General features: G+C 43.3%; 1 protein-coding gene across 1 annotated transcript in view; it reads right to left on the reverse strand.

Moving 5' to 3' along the window:
* SLC24A3 (solute carrier family 24 member 3) overlaps positions 1 to 16,706 on the reverse strand; it is a 610,095-nt gene that overhangs the window by 4,363 nt on the left and 589,026 nt on the right. The window contains exon 16 of the mRNA XM_090285998.1: positions 1,372 to 1,437. Coding sequence (XP_090142124.1) covers positions 1,372 to 1,437 — 66 coding nt within the window. The remainder of the gene's footprint in view (positions 1 to 1,371; positions 1,438 to 16,706) is intronic.

A 16,706-nucleotide genomic window follows, 5' to 3' on the forward strand; every position in this document is an offset into this window, starting at 1 on the left:
GTCAGGGTACATCAGAGAAGGAAAACTCTGACTCCAAAAAACCTCCGCTGCCTTGCGGCATACCTCTTCAGGGGAAAGGCTAAGGGAGTAAACCCCGACAGAAAATCCGGAGCCGGAGTCCCTAAGGCGGTTTGACGTTGTAGTCAACACTGGCAACTCCTGCGGCGCACCTGAAGCCAAGCTGTATTGACTCCGTCTTTCCCTTGGATCCTTCAGCTGCGAAGAGAGGGGGGGTCTGCTGCATGGGCAACAGCAGACCCTCCATATCACCCTGCCCAGGCTCTGTAGCTTCAGCTTCACTGGAGAGGACACTCCAGCGTCATCACAAGATGTCGATTCAACACGGGAGGAGACAGATACCGTGTCACTCCCGAGTCGGACTGCACAGCCATTCTCGGCGGTGCAGATAGACTCTTAAGAAGCTACACCATTGTCTCTCGAGACGGACAGCTGCCGACGATATTCATGACTACCTCATGGGGGTGTGGTGAGCTCCAAGTGTGAAAATACATGCAAAACCTTAAGCACAATGTATGGCTACTATAAGTATCATAACCCTAAGTCATATGACCTGAAGAACCTCTAAACTACAAAAGAATAAATTATATCAATTCTCACTTTTGTGTAAGGCAGTATTAACCTTGACAATTGACTCCCATCTTGATGCCATAAATTACTTCCCTTGCTTCCTGACTGCACTCCTGAATTCCTGTTCTCTATCATATGTATGTTAACATGCTAGGTATAATTCAGTTAATATTTCCTTGAAAATTTCAGGAAAAAACATATGGTGTCTTAATGTCTAATGTGAAAATTCAACAGTATATTTGTATGTTAGTGGATACTTCCTGTGGGTAAGTCCATGTGTTGGTACAAATTTGTTTGAACCATATGTGTCAGTTGGGTTGGGATATTAAATTATGCAAAGGGATGTAATGGCCAAGATAGTAGACTGGCATGAAAGTCAACTGTCAGTGAAGTATATTCTTAATTGCTGAGAATTGGTCAAACCCATGGATTTATAAAGATGTTTAGTAAACTGGAACAGTCAGTTAATTGAAATTTACCCTTCTGTGACTAATTTTGCAGAAAAAGTGAGATCTCCCCTTTGTTTTTGACATGAGACAGGCCCATGCTTCTGAGAGGAGGCTGCTGCTTTTCAGTAAGAGGATACTTTCTAGAGGGTTGCTGGGATCCATTTTTAGAAGAAACAGTTACAAAAGAGACGGAACATCTGGAGGCCAACTGTCGGATCCACCAGGAGGCCAAGCCTATCTGATGTCCAAAGAAACTCTGTAGCCAAAGAACCCCAGGGGGTTTGGGGAGGGAAAACATGGGAGCCCAAAAGAGAGGAGAGAGCTGCAAACCTACCGTGACAAAGACAGAGGCCAGCAGCAGGCCCACAGAGTAGATCAGTCCCCTGCTGTTCAGCCGAATCTGTAACAAAAGGATCAAACAGAAAAACACAAAAAATCATGTGTTTAGTGTGGGGTACTCAAGCATCTCTGAGTGAGTCTAAATCTCTCCTCTAGGAAGGAAAACAAAAGGCAGCCTCTGCAACCATGCTATGCAGCTTGCAGTAGGAACGAACTTTCCTAAAATACCCAGCATATGTCCTGGTCTGGTTCATTGTCAGCCTAGTCCCAGGTTTCCCTCCAGTAGTGGTGGCTGCTGGATTGCCCCTGGCCAATTGAATTCTCCATCCGTGTTGCCTGACTCTTGCTGCCCACAGGCTTCCCTGTGGACTTCATCTCCAAGGAGTTTCATAAGTTTCACAACATGGGTGATGGAGCAATATTTTAAAAAATATTGCTAAAATTTTTTATTTCTTCTGCATTAAAATGTCTGTAACCTTCACCCTAACTTGATACAAAGAAGTGGGTGAGGGTTGCTATCATGAGCAAACAAAAAGGAGAAAGATTTAACATTCCATTTCTGATATACATAAAAGGATTTTGTTTAGTTTATTTTTCACAATAATACAACGAGGCTAACAGCCAAACTTTGAAAAGAAAGAAAGAAACAATTTTTGGAATTATTATAGAACAGCACTGTCCAGTAGAACTTTCTGCAGTGATGGAAACATCCTACATCTGTGATGTCCCATATAGTAGCCATTAGGAACATGTTCAGCACTTGATATGGGGTTCAGGCAACAGAAGAACAAAAATTTTTAACTTATTTTTAATAAAAGTGAATTTACATTTAAAGAGCCATGTGTGATTAGTGGCTACAGTATTGGGCAGAGCAGGTGGAGAATATTAAAGGGCCATCCTGGCCAACGAAGATCATAGCGTTTCTTCTGTAGTTTAGAGAGGATGTCCCTTTTCTTTGACTTAGGTCATGAGGCTGCTGACCTGAAAGTGGAAGTATGCTTTAGAGCAGCTGTGCTCACAGATGCTCCCTGGACCACCAGCAGCAGCATGACCTGGGGGCTGGTTAGAAATGCAGGATCTCAGGCCCCACCTAAACTCTTGTATCAGAAACTGTGAGGGTGGGGCCCATAAATCTGTGTTTTTAACCACTGACTTAGAGAAAGTATTGTATTAAGGCTAAATTTGGTTCTGGGGATGGGCTTTTGACATTCATTTTTAACTAGTTCTCTTGGACAGTCTTATGTATATCCAGGTTTGGAGAAGACAACCCCTCCTCCCCTCCATGTACACTCTTCTGCTGTGAGTCAAAGGCTCACTTGTGTTCACAGAAAGACAAGTGAACCAGGTTGATTATTTACATCAGAGAACAAAGTGGTGATTATTAGAAGGAGTGGTTTGGGGTTCTTCAGACATGGTTCAAGGCACATCTTGCCACCGCCCTTTCACCAGTTCATTCCTGGAGTGTAGGTATGGGAAAAAGTAGGTATCTGTATAGGCAGGTGTGCTCCGTTCATCTTTCGGTGACAGGACACCACATGCCCTAAACAGCCAACCCATTTTGTGTGAACTAGGGAGCATAACATCTCACTAAATAATGCTCAGTGGACTCTCTCCTCTGCCTGCACAATCAGTGTGAGCTAACCATCTGCTTGGCCCCAATCAGCAACTGCCTTCCTAAGAATAAAGGACTCAAATATTATCTCTCTGACACTAGAGCAATGGGTTGACCCAGTGAATTCAGGGTGGAAAAATGAGGAATCAGCCACCCCAGACCAGCTGGCAGCTGAACTTCCTACAGACCTTCAGCCTGACTGTGGATAGTGTTTCCTCCTTTCCTCAGCTTTGTTGGAGTAAAGAGGAAAACAAAACACTCAGCTTCCTGCTTGCACTTCTAAATTCCTTTTCTCTGTCATATGGATGTTAACATGCTAGGTATAATTCAGTTAATATTTCTATGAGTACATTACAAATGCTTGTGCTGAAAAAGATTCTCTACCCCCAAAGTATTCTATCTCACTGACTTTGACAATCGCACACACACTCTGGCCAGTGTCTAAGGGGAGAAAAGGGCTCCTCAGGGCAAAATGGCAGCCCCATGTAGAGTGGGGAACAGCCTGCTGGGGCTGTCCTCGGTCACACGGTCCCTGGGTCAACCCTGAAAGTGAACACACACTTAGAAACGCTTTTGAACTCTTAATTTTAATGCTGCATGATTCTTCTAAGGACAGTGCCAGTGCACTCGCAGCCCATCTCATTCTCTGAGGTCCAGAGTGGAATACTTGTCATCAACAGAGGGTGAATAAAATGATTTCCTACCCTTAAGAAACTGAGAACCAGTGAGACCAAAGCTGCAAGCAGGAAAATTCTTCAGTGAAGCTTTTCCAAATGAATCATGTTCAAGCATGGCTTTTGACCTTTACTTTTTCTACAATCACATGATGTCTTAAAGAACAGTGCCACTAAAATTCTAAACATGACTCTAAAGACTAAATAAAATCAACTTTTGTGTGGTTTCTGAGTAATTTTAACCTTTTCTCTGCAACTTCCTTTGATAATGGGCTGCCAGATGTGCTCAGGGGTGTATTTGTTTGTCATTCTTTTTTTTAATCCTCACCTGAGGACATTTTATTTTTCATTGCTTTTGGGGGAGGGGGCACAGGGGATAGAGAAGCTGGGGGAGAGAGAGAGAGAGGATGTGAAAGAGAAACATTGATTAGTTGCCTTCCGTACACCTGTACACACCCGGCTGGGGATCGAGTCTGCAACCTTCTGGTGCACAGGATGACACTCCAACCTACTGAGCCATATCGACCAGGGCTTGTTTGTCATTCTTAATTAGAGGCCTGGGCTCTTAAAGCCTGTATTGGTTCCTTGCTATCTGACTCCCACACTTCCACATGGAGGCAACAGTCAGGAATGAGTGTTCCTTTATTTACCTCTTGTCCAACTTGAAAGCCTCCCAGCCATTGGAAGCTATGGGTGATTTGGGGCAGGGGTTGGCAAACTATGAGCCATGGGCCAAATCTGGTCCATTGCTTATTTTTGTAAATAAAATTTTATTGGCCATCAGCTCATTTATTAACATATTGTCACAGCTGCTTTTATGCTACAATGGCAGAGCTTAGTAGTTTGGTGAATGGCCCATAGCCCACAGTACTTAAAAATATTTCCTCTCTGTCTCTTTCCAGAAAAAGTCTGCCAACCCCTGGTTTAGGGTGCAGGCTCAGCCCCAGCCTCCTGGTATCCTGACTCCCTGCTCAGTCACTCACTTGCTGTATAGTCGTGGACAAGTGAGAACTTGACTTCTTCAAGGCCCAAGACTTCTGATGTGTAAAATGGAGGTAATACATTTCTCACCTTATGGGGTGGTTGTGAGGATTAACTGAATTAACCCAGGTTAAACTTGAACAGGATCTAGTGCAGAATAAATTCTCGGTACATGTGGGCTGTTATTCTCCACCCAGTCAGGAACTACTACGCCCACTTCCCTGGCACCACTGGCTGCTCCTTTCAGTAGATGACAAACTTGAGAGTGGGGACCATGTCTGACTTCATCCTCCCCCTGGCACAGGGCTGAGAACAGGCCACGTGCTTAATATGTCACTGTGGTTTACAAAGGGACATTGTTTTCTGTGGGGCAGGGTGGACTGGTCAGAGAGAGGCTGGCAGCAGAGAGACCCTGGATGCCACTCCTGGATGATATTCCAGAAGCAATGCAGCCCCTGCCGAATATTCACTGTCACCTGTCCCAATTTTTTATGAGCATACATAGCTTTCTTTTTTTGCTCAATGTTTTATTATGAAAGTTTTCAATCATTCAATAATGTTGAATGATAGCATCTTATATTTAATGAACTGCAACGTAAGTTGCAGATACTAGTGCACTTCACTCCTGAACACTTCAATTGGCATCTGTTAAGTATTAAATAGGGTTCAATTGTAGTTCATGGGTCTTTTACTTTCAGATACAATTTCCATATGGTGAAATTCACAAATCATAACTTCATCATTCAAATGTGTTAGGAGAAACACATATACTCATGTGACCCAAACTGCAACCATGGTTTATAGCACTTCCATTCCCTCCAGAAAGTTCTCTTGTCCCCTCTGTCTCACTGAGGGACAATCACTGCTCTAGTGTTCTTCCATAGGTTGGTTTAGTCTTCCCTAGAAACTTCATATAAATAGAATCCTAGAGTGTACACTCTTTTATGCAAGGATTCTCTTAAAGAGTCCATCTTTTTCATTGCATCAACAGCTCATTCTTTGTCATCCAGCATAAATTATACCATAGTTTAATTATTCTTCTGTTGATAGGCATATGAGTAAGTATTGATTTTATAAGTCACAAACAAAATGAAAAGAGACCTCCAATGGCTCCTCACCAACAGGAGAACTTTTAATGAAGAGAATAAACAGACAGGGACTTTGCAGAGACCTCAGAAACTTGCTCTCGCATCCTAGCATCCTGTCTCTAGGTGGGCAGTTCACCTTGCACAGCTCAGCACACTCCCATCTCCCTTTTGGGACTTTCTGTCTAGTCAGATGGGACACTCACCTCTTTCCCACTTCATTTCTGCCCATTTCTCCCGAAGTCCTTTCACCACTCTTAAGTTTGCTGGGTCCTTGCTGGCCCTGTCCCTCTGAAGCTGATCTTCATCACATCTTTTTTTCCTGAGTCCCCTTTCTACCTCCCAGCTAGTTCCAGTGCAGGGGGCAGATGCCTGGGTCCTGAGTTTTTCCTCATGCCACACAGCACCTAACCTTCCCTGCTGGCTCCACACACCACTTAAATGAGCATCTGCAGGTGAGGCTGAGCACATGTGTATGTGGTGCACACCTGTGCGCGTTCATCTTGGAGGCAGTGAGGCTGGGTGGCAAGGGGCAGGAATGGACAGCTGGATGGCTTGCCTGACCATGGTGAGTGGTGAGTTTAAGCTGATTTTTTCAAGCAATAAAGTGAAAGGGAACCAAAAATATGTTTAGTTAAAGCATAATTTGCATACAGTAAAATGCACAGGTTTTTATTTATCAAGTGTACTATTGGATAAGTTTTGATAAATGCATGTAGCCATATAATCCACATCTCAATGAGAATATAAAACATTTCCATTACCCAATAACTTTCTTCAAGGGCAGCAATTCTAACTCAACCCTTGCAAAAACTAATTTGTTGGGCATGCTAAGCCAGACAATGTCTCTGGACCACCTTTGGAAAAGACTCTGAGCTCCAACCATGCACAGTATTGATCTAAACAATTGTTTTGCTGCATCCTGCCTCACAGAGGCAAAGCCTCTCAAGCACAAATGCAGAAAATCTCCATGGCAACATCAATCTGAGAGAATGCAAGGTGTAACTGAATTGTTCAACCACAACATTTAATGTTATTTTTATTTCTTGCCTTAAAAAATATGCATTTTCATCCTACAATTCCCTCTTGGCAGGTGTTGTGGAGAAACAGAAGGCTGGCTGGTTCCAAAGTCAACAGGATTTAGCCCACAATGTATGTATATTTTTCACAGGATACATAGAGACCCAGTCATACCTAGTTTCATGGGTGTATGTGGTTCATAAAACTGAATCCTACACAGTTTGGGGATCTAAACCCTCTAGCCTCAAAGATCCTGACTTTCCCATATTACAGTTTCAAATCTTTCTGTGGTTTGAGGTCTGCTCTACTCAACCAGTGAGTTCTTTTAGCAAATAAGAAGCCCCTAGATTTTTGCTAATTTATTTATAACTTGGAACACATGTTATATGTCACTTAACCTTTTACGATTTGGGTAATTTGAACATTTGTGTAGGCATAGATACCAAATAGATGTGTCTAACCTTGACTTTACATAGTAAAAAAAATCACTGGGTGGGAACCTCTTTCCTTGAACAATTAAATGAGGTAAGAACGTGATTAAGGACTTCTGGTCAAGATGGAGGTGTAGGTAGACATGCTTCACCTCCTTGCAAACCCACACACACACAAAAAATTACAACTAAATCTCAAAACAAATAACAGCCAGAACTGTCAGAAAATTGAACTGTATGGCAGTCTGACAACAAAGGATTTAAAGAAGTTACATGCATCTAGACAGGTAGGAGGGGCAGAGACGTGGAGATGAGGTGAGGAGACACGGTGTGGTGTGGAGAGGTGGCAGTGCCAGGAAAACAGGCACAGGCGGTCCCACATACATGTGTCATGGATAAAAATCTGGAGGCCTACCTTGGTAGAAAGTGATCCCAACATCAGGCAAGATCACACAGCCCAGGGTTCCAGCACTGGGAAGATTAATTCCCAAAACTTTTGGCTATAAAAACCAGTGGGGGGTGGAGAGGTGGAAAAAACTGCTGGATTTTCAGGAAACTCAGCTTAAAGGGACCACATGGTCTTAAACATATGCAGACCCACCCACTCTGGGATTCAGCACCAGAACAACAGCTGGAAGAGCACCAGTCGCATATGGGGAGAGGGTGAAGTGACCGGAAATGGGCCAAGTGCCAGGCAAACCTCCAGAAGCCAGACATCAGCACAGTCCCCTCTCTGAGCCCTCCTGCTCCACATCCACAAAGTGGTGAAGTGGGTTGCTTCACCCTGGGAATTACCTAAGGCTCCCGCCCATACAATTTACAGGTGCCTTTAATAGGGAGTCAAAGGAGCTCTACCTAATGCACAGAAACAAATACATGGAGGCTGCCAAATTGGGGGGACAAAAAAATATGGCCCAAATCAAAGAACAGAACAGAACCTCAGAAAAAGAACTAAACAAAATGGAGATAGTCAACCTATCAGATGCAGAGTTCAAAACATTGGTGATCAGGATGCTCAAAGAACTCATTGAGTATGGCAACAACATAAAGGAAGAAATGAAAGATACACTAAGTGAAATAAAGGAAAATATACAAGGAAACCAAGAGTGAAGGGAAGGAAACTGGGATTCAAATAAACAATCTGGAACATAAGGAAGAAATAAACACTTAACCAGAACAGAAAGAAGAAACAAGAATTCAAAAACAAAGATAGTATAAGAAGACTCTGGGACATCTCTAAAAGTGTCAACATTCAGATCATAGGGATGCCAGAAGGAGAAGAGGAAGAGCAAGAAATTGAAAACTTATTTGAAAAAATAATGAAAGAAAACTTTCCTAATTTGGTGAAGGAAATAGACATACAAATCCAGGAAACACAGAGTCCCAAACAAATTGGACCCAAAAAAGAACACACCAAGACACATCATAATCAAAATGCCAAAGGTAAAAGATAAAAAGAAAATCTTAAAAGCAGCAAGAGAAAAACAGAGAGTTACCTACAAAGGGGTGCCTATAAGACTATCAGCTAATTTCTCAAAAGAAACTTTGCAAGCAAGAAGGGACTGGCAAGAAGTATTCAAAGTGATGAAAAGCAAGGACCTACAACCAAGATTGCTCTATCCAGCAAATCTATCATTTAGAATGTAAGGGCAGATAAAGTGCTTCCCAGACAAGGTAAAGCTAAAAAAGTTCATCACAACCAAGCCATTATAGAAAAAAGAAGATCAAAACTATGAACAAGTAAACAGGCAACAAATTCACAACCATCAACAAATAAATCTAAAAACAAACAAACAAACAAAAACTAAGCAACCAACCAGAACAGGAACAGAATCATAGGTATGAAGATCATTTGGAGGATTATCAGTTGTGAGAGGGAAGGGGGAGAATGGGGGGAAAACTGCAGGGATTAAGAAGTATAATTGGTAGGAACAAACTAGGCAGGGGGATGTTAAGAATAGTATAGGAAATGGAGAAGCCAAAGAACTTACCCACATGACCCATGGACATAAACTAAGAGGGGGAATTGCTGGAGAGAAGGGGAAAAATTGGGACAAGTTTAATAACATAATCAATAAAATACACTTTAAAAGAAGAGAGAATAGTGATTAAGCCTACAGAAAAAAAGCACTTTAATGGCAGCTGATGCCCAGGGCCTCTCCTTTCCAGAGTGTTCTCACAAAACACAGGTTGTGTGAACAAAAAGGACCACTTAATAGATCTTGTAAGCTCATGGGGTTGCATGGCAGGTCTGACAAGCTCAGTGACTGAAAGTAACCACACAAAATTGTCTGATCATAAATTCCTAGCTAGGCAGGACATGGCTAGTACTCACCACCCAGGCCTAGAGCTTCCTTAGCAAAGTTGAGTCTTCACATTAAGTGAGCCCTGTCCATTGTTCTTATGTATCTAGGATAACACACCTTTGAAACATCAGAGTAATTATCCTTTCCAGACTCCTCAGACACAACTGCAGCCACCAGAGCACAAGATCACATGAGCAGACCACAGAACCCCTCACTGTTATCTTGTTCCCCACATACCTTCTCTATGTGCTGTAAATGTTAAATGTTAACTATCCTGTACCTACCAATGTAAAGGAAGTTTGTGCCTCTACATTTTGCTTTTTATCCAATCCTAGAAATTTCCCTGCTTTGCTTTCTTCTGTCTCCTTAAACTACCACCAATGGATTTTATGTACCTTCCTTATGTTTTCTCCTTTGATTGTAAATGTATAAAATGAGCTGCAAAACCATCATTCTCTGGGGCATTTTCTCAGTCCATTGAGATCTTGCTTCTTGGCATATCCTCAAAATTCTGGCTCAAATAAATTTTTAAAACTTTTCTATAGGTTTTGACCTTTCATCAACAGTTGCAATGAATTCTAGTGGCAACTCTGTGAGGTAAGTAGGGTGGGTTTTGCCTTCCCATGTAAAGATGAGACAACTGAGACTCAAAGAAGTTAACTATTTAGCCAAGGTAAGATTCTAGTCACAATCCAATTTGTGTGTGTGTGTGTGTGTGTGTGTGTGTTTTCCCCACACCTCCAAGCAATTCTGTGACACCAGATGGGTGTTCTATAATTTAACTCAATTTCTACACTATTTGCCTGCAGATAGTGTCAAGTCTTTTTTTCTTCAGAATTCTTTTTTTTAAAATATGCTTTATTGATCATGCTGTTACAGTTGTCCCAATTTCTTTTCCTTTTGTTCCCCTCCACCTAGTGACATCCCTTCCTCCAGTTGTGCCCCCTCCTTAGTCCATGGCCATTGGTTGTGCATATAGTTTTTCTCAACATCTTCCTATCTACTGCATGATAGTGTCAAGTCTTCATAGGGGAACTCAAGAGTAAATATTTTAGCCTTTGCTGTCGTTGATAGGCTTAAGTGACTAATGCATGTGGAAAGCTGTTATTCCAGGTCCTGGAATGCATGACCATGTGATTCTGGGAGGTCAACAAGCAATTCAGCCTTTGTGTCCCAGGTGTTCTGCAAGCAATGGAGATGGTATCTGAGCCAATATGTTCCAGGGAGGGAATACCCATGATGCAAATAAAGAATTGTTGATCAACAGATAAAAAAGTACTAGGCAAATCACCTCTAGACTACAACTCTTTTTCAATTAATGTTTTCCCAAACCCCTTACCTACACTTTCTTCTCCTTATAAAAAGGTCAGCTTGAAATGAGATGTTAAGATGGTTTTTGAGACTTCCGGCCAAGATGGAGGCTTAGACGGACACGCTAGGTCTCCCTCTACAACTATAGTGGAATACAACTACTTTAAAACAAAGGATAACTAGAAATTCCAGAAAATAAAGCTACACGGAAGCCCAACATATGAAGTTATAAACCAGCGGTGCCATTTGGGCAGGTAAGAGTTAAAGAAGGCAAAGCTGTTTGCGGAGCCGCGGGGCGGGGCGGCGAAAAATCCTGGAGGCAATCAAGCCCCTGGCTTGCGCGACCCCGGGCGCTGGGGAGCAGCCGCAGCATCGCCTTGAACAGTGAGGCCCAGGGGGGCGGGAGGACGGATCCCGGTCTCCTAGCTGAATAACTGTGTGAATCCATCTTGGACCCCCGCCCCCACAGAAAGCACCACAGGGCGGCGAAATAGGTCGCGGACAGGCAGGCGCCGGGGTCGCTGATTTGTGACGCGTACGCAGGCACTGCCCCCTGCCCCCGACAGCCGGCCCAGGAAAACAAAACGCATCTGTCAAAATGAGGCAGGCAACTATAGAGATCCCGGTAACAAAACTCACCAGGCAGCAGATAGAGAACCTGACAGATGAACAGATAAGAAACCTGTCAGAGGCTCAGTTCTGGGCCATTGTTATCAGGTGGCTTACAGAATTCACAAAAGAGCAGGAAAAAGATATGAAAGAAGCGAAAAACTTTCATAACGAAAGGAACAAAACCACATACGAGACAGATGGTGAGGAATCCAGAGTCCATTTCAACAAACTGGAATATGGAGAAGGAACAATCAGGCAACCAATGCAGCGAAAGGAAATGGCAAGCAACAATGAGAGGATCAGAAACCTCTGGGACAGCTATAAAAGGCCCAACATAAGAATCATTGGTTTGCCAGAGAATGAGGAAGATGAACTAGAACTTGAAAAATTGAGTGAAAATATAATAAAGGAGAACTTCCCAGACTTGGGGAAGGGAATAGACTTGCAGATCCAGGAAGCAAGGAGAGTTCCCAAGAGACTGGACCCAGGGAGAACCACTCCAAGACACATTATAATCAAAATGTCAAAAATTAAAGATAAAGAGAGAATCTTAAAAGCAGCAAGAGAGAAGAAAAGAATTATGTACAAAGGGGTCCCAATTAGACTATCAGCTGACTTCTCAAGGGAGACCCTACAGGCAAGAAGGGACTGGCAAGAAATATTCAAAGTAATGAAAATCCAAAACCTACAACCACGAATACTCTATCCAGCGAAATTGTCATTCAGAATAGAAGGACAGAGAAAGTGTTTCCAGGACAAAATAAAACTGAAAGAGTTCATTAGATCCAAACCACTGTTATATGAGATGTTAAAGGGACTGGTTTAAAAAACAGAAGCTAGGGAGATGAAACAAAGGCAAACGAAACAGGCAACGAGAGTGGAAAAGGAACTGTGGGTAAGGGAAACATAGTGGGGGGAGGCCAACAGGGAGGGGGAGTGGGGAGAGGGAGGGAGATGATATAGGAATTGGGGATCATGGTAGGAGGGAATGGAATAGACGGAGAGAGGTTGGGAGGAACTGTAAGCACAACTAATGGACATAATCTAAAAGGGGGGGACAACTGGAGGGAGGGGGCCACCGGGTGGAGGGGAGCAGAGGGAAGGGAAAGGGGCACAAATGTAATATTTTAATCAATAAAACACATTAAATCTGAAAAAAAAAAAAAAAGATGGTTTTTGAGGGTGCATAACTCATTGTCTTCTCAGATCACTGGCCATCTGAATAAAGCATGCATAAAGATTCAATCCTTGTTTCTACTTGTTGGTGACAGGCAGCATGAACACTGACTTTTCCAGTTTCAGTCCTGCAGGACATTCCTACAAGACTGACTCTGAGCCCTACTCCCCACCTCCCTCTTTAATGCCAGTTGTAAGTTCAGGTTGTCACCTGTGCTTCCATGAGTTGGATTAATTTCCTAGGGTGGCTCACAGAACTCAGAGACACATTTTAGTCACTACAATTCCACTTTATGATAAAGGGTATAACTCAGGAACTGCCAGATGGAAGAGATGCATAGGGCAAAGTATGGGGAAAGGGAGGGAGCTTCCATGCTCTCTGAACAAGTCATCCTTCCTGAATTTCCACGTGTTCACCAACCTGGAAGCTCTCTGAGCCTTGTCCTTTTGAGCTTTTATGGAGACTTCATTATATAGGTGTGGTTAATAAAATAATTGGCTATTGGGATTGATTCAGACTCCAGCCTCTTCCCTCCCTTGAGGTTTGGGTGGGACTAAAAGTTTCAACTCTCTAGTCACAGGGCCTGTTCACCAGGCAACCTGTCCTCATCCTCAGGAGAAGTCTAAAAGTAACCTCATTAACATAACAAAGGATCCCTTTATAGCTCTTTTAGGAAATTCCAAGGGTTTTAGGAATTCTATGCTAGAAACTGGGATGAAGACCAAATACATATTTGTTATTATAAATAACGTTATCACACAAGGCCAGGAAACTGGTAAGGCATCAAGTCTGCACTTAGATTTAGGGTTTGGACTATAAATTGTAGACTCTTCTTTGTACCCTACAGGGCACAAAAAGGCCAGCATCCCCTTTACCCCTTAGGAACCCTCAGAAGTGGCATCTGGGCCTTTCCATCCTATCATTTCTGTGAGAGACCTCAGTGAATTATGAGAACCATAGATTCTAGTGTAGCAGATGTTATCAGGGCCCCATTTGCACCCTACCCCTCACTATTTTGGTGAGGTCAACTGACTTCTGAAAGTCAGTTCCAGCATCTGTGACTGAGGGCTTTTTCCTGAACCATCTGAGTGCCAAGTTGCCCTATACCAATTACTCTCTGAAGTGGGTGTATAAATAGCCCAGCTCCCCTGCCCTTCAGATGGGATTATTCTGGGACAGAGGTTTTGCCATTTCCCAGAGCTCCCGCAGGACTCAGCTCCAGTCACCCAAGGCAGTATGGGACTTGATAATATGCCTGCCCTTGACTGCTTTCTCTTCCCACCTCACCTCCCTACTCTCCCCCAGGACTTTCCTGCCCCTCCTGAATAAACCCTTCATTCTCAGGATCGTATGGTTTCTGGGGGAGCTAAACTTTGACAGACAGTGAGATGAATCAGTTTCAGTTGTTGTCTACTCAGGTAAACCCTTCCACGGGGGACCTGTGAAGATCCTGCCTTCCCCCAAATATCATCTCGTTTTCCTAACACATCACCTGAAATCCAATAGTCAAAATTCACCTTAAGTGTATTAGGGCCGTCACTTAGCTCCCAGGAGCTCTGTTAGAACAGCCTCAAGAAAAATCACTTGTTAAGATGTCACCCAACTGTCTCCAAGTTACCTGTCCAGGTCTCATGGGAATATTGTGTAGACATGCCCTGGTAGTGGCATTCTGGTGTTTTGCTGACATCCATGGTGTCCATACTACCCCCACAGTCAACTATAAGCTACCAACATGGCCTCACTGAAGGTAGGGTTAGGAATAACTGCAAAATCTGTTCTCCTGAGCCTGTTCAAACTGGCTCCAGCACCTCCCTGTTCCTGGGGATTGGAGCAGATGTTTACAGAAGAAAGAAAACAATTGGTCCTGGCAGTTGGGGCAGTGTCCAGGTTATTAGGAACCTGATTTGGAAATGCTTGCTAAAAAATGTGAGAAGGAAAAATGTGAAAGGTATCAAGAATGATTGATTCATTCCACAGAAGCCCTCTTCTGGGTGCAGGGGGGCACTAACTGAGTCAAATCCAGGTCCTGCCCTCATGCCCTCAGTGAGAGAGTTTGGGTAGGCATGTACATCAGGGACGACAGACTCATGTGATTCTAGAAGTAGTAAATTTAGCTGGGGGTAGGTTTCTTGGAGAAGGTGATTGTTGTGCTGTCAGAGCTGGCCTCAGATAAAGTCTTGAAAAAGCCCTGATATATGTGACTACATCATTCTTCTTCTTTTTTTTTTTCTTAAATCCTCACCCAAGGACAATTTTTCACTGCTTCCCAAGGGGAGGGGGAAACGGCAGGAAGAAAGAGAGAGAGAGAGAGAAACATTGATGTGAGAGAGAAACATCGATTGGTAGCCTTCTCGCATGTGTTCTAACTGGAAATCAAACCTACATGCAATCTGGTATGTGCCCTGACCAGGAATCAAACATGTGATCTTTCAATCTACGGGATGATATGTTCCAATCAACTGAACCCCACCAGTCAGGGCTATACCATCCTTCTTGAAATATCTCCTGAACCCAGTTTCTCCTGATTCTCTCCCTTTCTGGTGACCCCTTCCTCAGTCTCCTTCACTGGATGGTCTTTCCATACCTGACATCAGGATATGGTTCTGGAATTTCTTCTCTATCTATGTTCACTTTTTCCTTGAGCTTTATGTTTTAAACAGCATATAATGCTACTACTTCCAACTTCATAACTGCAGTCCATACCTCATCTTTGAACTTCAGACACATTTATTCCACTGCCTATTTACTAGCTCCACCTGGATGACCCTAAACATGTCAAACTTAATCTGTTCTAAATGGAACCATTGACCTTTCCTCTTAAATATGTTCCCTAATCCCCCCCCCCCATGATGTTTTCCTCATTTCCATGAGTGGCATCATAATATACTTAGTTGCTCAAGCAAAGAACTAGAAGTTATATTTGATTTTTCCCTTTATCTTTCCCCCTCTGTGCATCCATCAGAAAATCTCATCAATTTTTCCTTAAAAAATCTCTTTTTCTCCCTGTCTATTCTCTCATCAGTTTAGCCCATGTTACCAGCAACTCTTGTCACTGGCTCCTGACCTGTTTCCTTTCTTCCTTGCCTTCTCCTAATGGATTTACAAATCTGATCATAAAATGTGCAGCGAATTATGCCATTTCTTTGCTAAAATCCTCAATAGCCGTTAGAAAACAATCCAGACTTTTCACAATGACGAGGAAAATCTTGTATGACTAGGTCCTTGTCTTGCCACACCTCACCTCCCCACTAGCATATGTTTAGGGGCTGTTGTTAAATGCATCCCCAGATCCTGCTGCTTCTTTTTTCTGCAGTCTCTTCCCTCATCTTCCATGGTTTTCCAGCATTACTGCTACTACCAAGGAAGAATGAATTGCTGGTCTCAATTTCCCTCCCCTGCATTACAGTTATACGGCAGCCCCCTGGTGGGCAGCAGTATTTCCCTGCCTCCTGAATTTGGGTTTTGCAATGTAATATGTTGTGGCCAATGGGGTATTAGTGGACTTAGCACAAACCCAGGTTTGAAATACATTCCCATCATTGAGGTGGCCTCTCGTGCTCCCTCCTTTCATCATGAGAAGGATATGTTTCATGAAGTCATTGGTTCAAATAGGTTAAGAGACATATGGATTAGGACTTCCGGCCAAGATGGAGGCATAGGCAGATATGCTGCATCTCCCTCCACAACTAGGAAGAAATACAACTACCTCAAAACTAGAAACAACCAGAAGTTCCAGAAAATCAAACTGCATGGAAGTCCAACAAACAAAGATATAAAGAAGAAATACTCACCAGACAGGTAAGAGGGGTAGAGCCGGGGCAGAGAGGGCATGGTGTGGTGGTGGCAGAGGCAGGCCGGTGGAAAGTACAGTTACATGTTTAAAAAAGTCAGGAGGGACACCTGGGAAGCATTCCAAGCTCCTCATGAGATTGAGCACCTCACAGTCCCAGCACTGAGGAAAATCAAGCCTCATTGTTTTTGACTGTGAAAACCAGTGGGGGTTGGGGCAGAGGAAGAAACTGCCAGTTTCTCAGCAGAGTCGGCTTGTTTAAAGGGTCCCCACAGTCCTAGAACGTCCACAGACCCATCCATTCTGGGAACGAGAGCCAGGGCAAAAGCTA

Source organism: Furipterus horrens, unplaced genomic scaffold (genome assembly GCF_987537825.1).
Source record: "Furipterus horrens unplaced genomic scaffold, mFurHor1.1.pri manual_scaffold_8, whole genome shotgun sequence".
In the NCBI taxonomy this organism is placed as follows: domain Eukaryota; kingdom Metazoa; phylum Chordata; class Mammalia; order Chiroptera; family Furipteridae; genus Furipterus; species Furipterus horrens.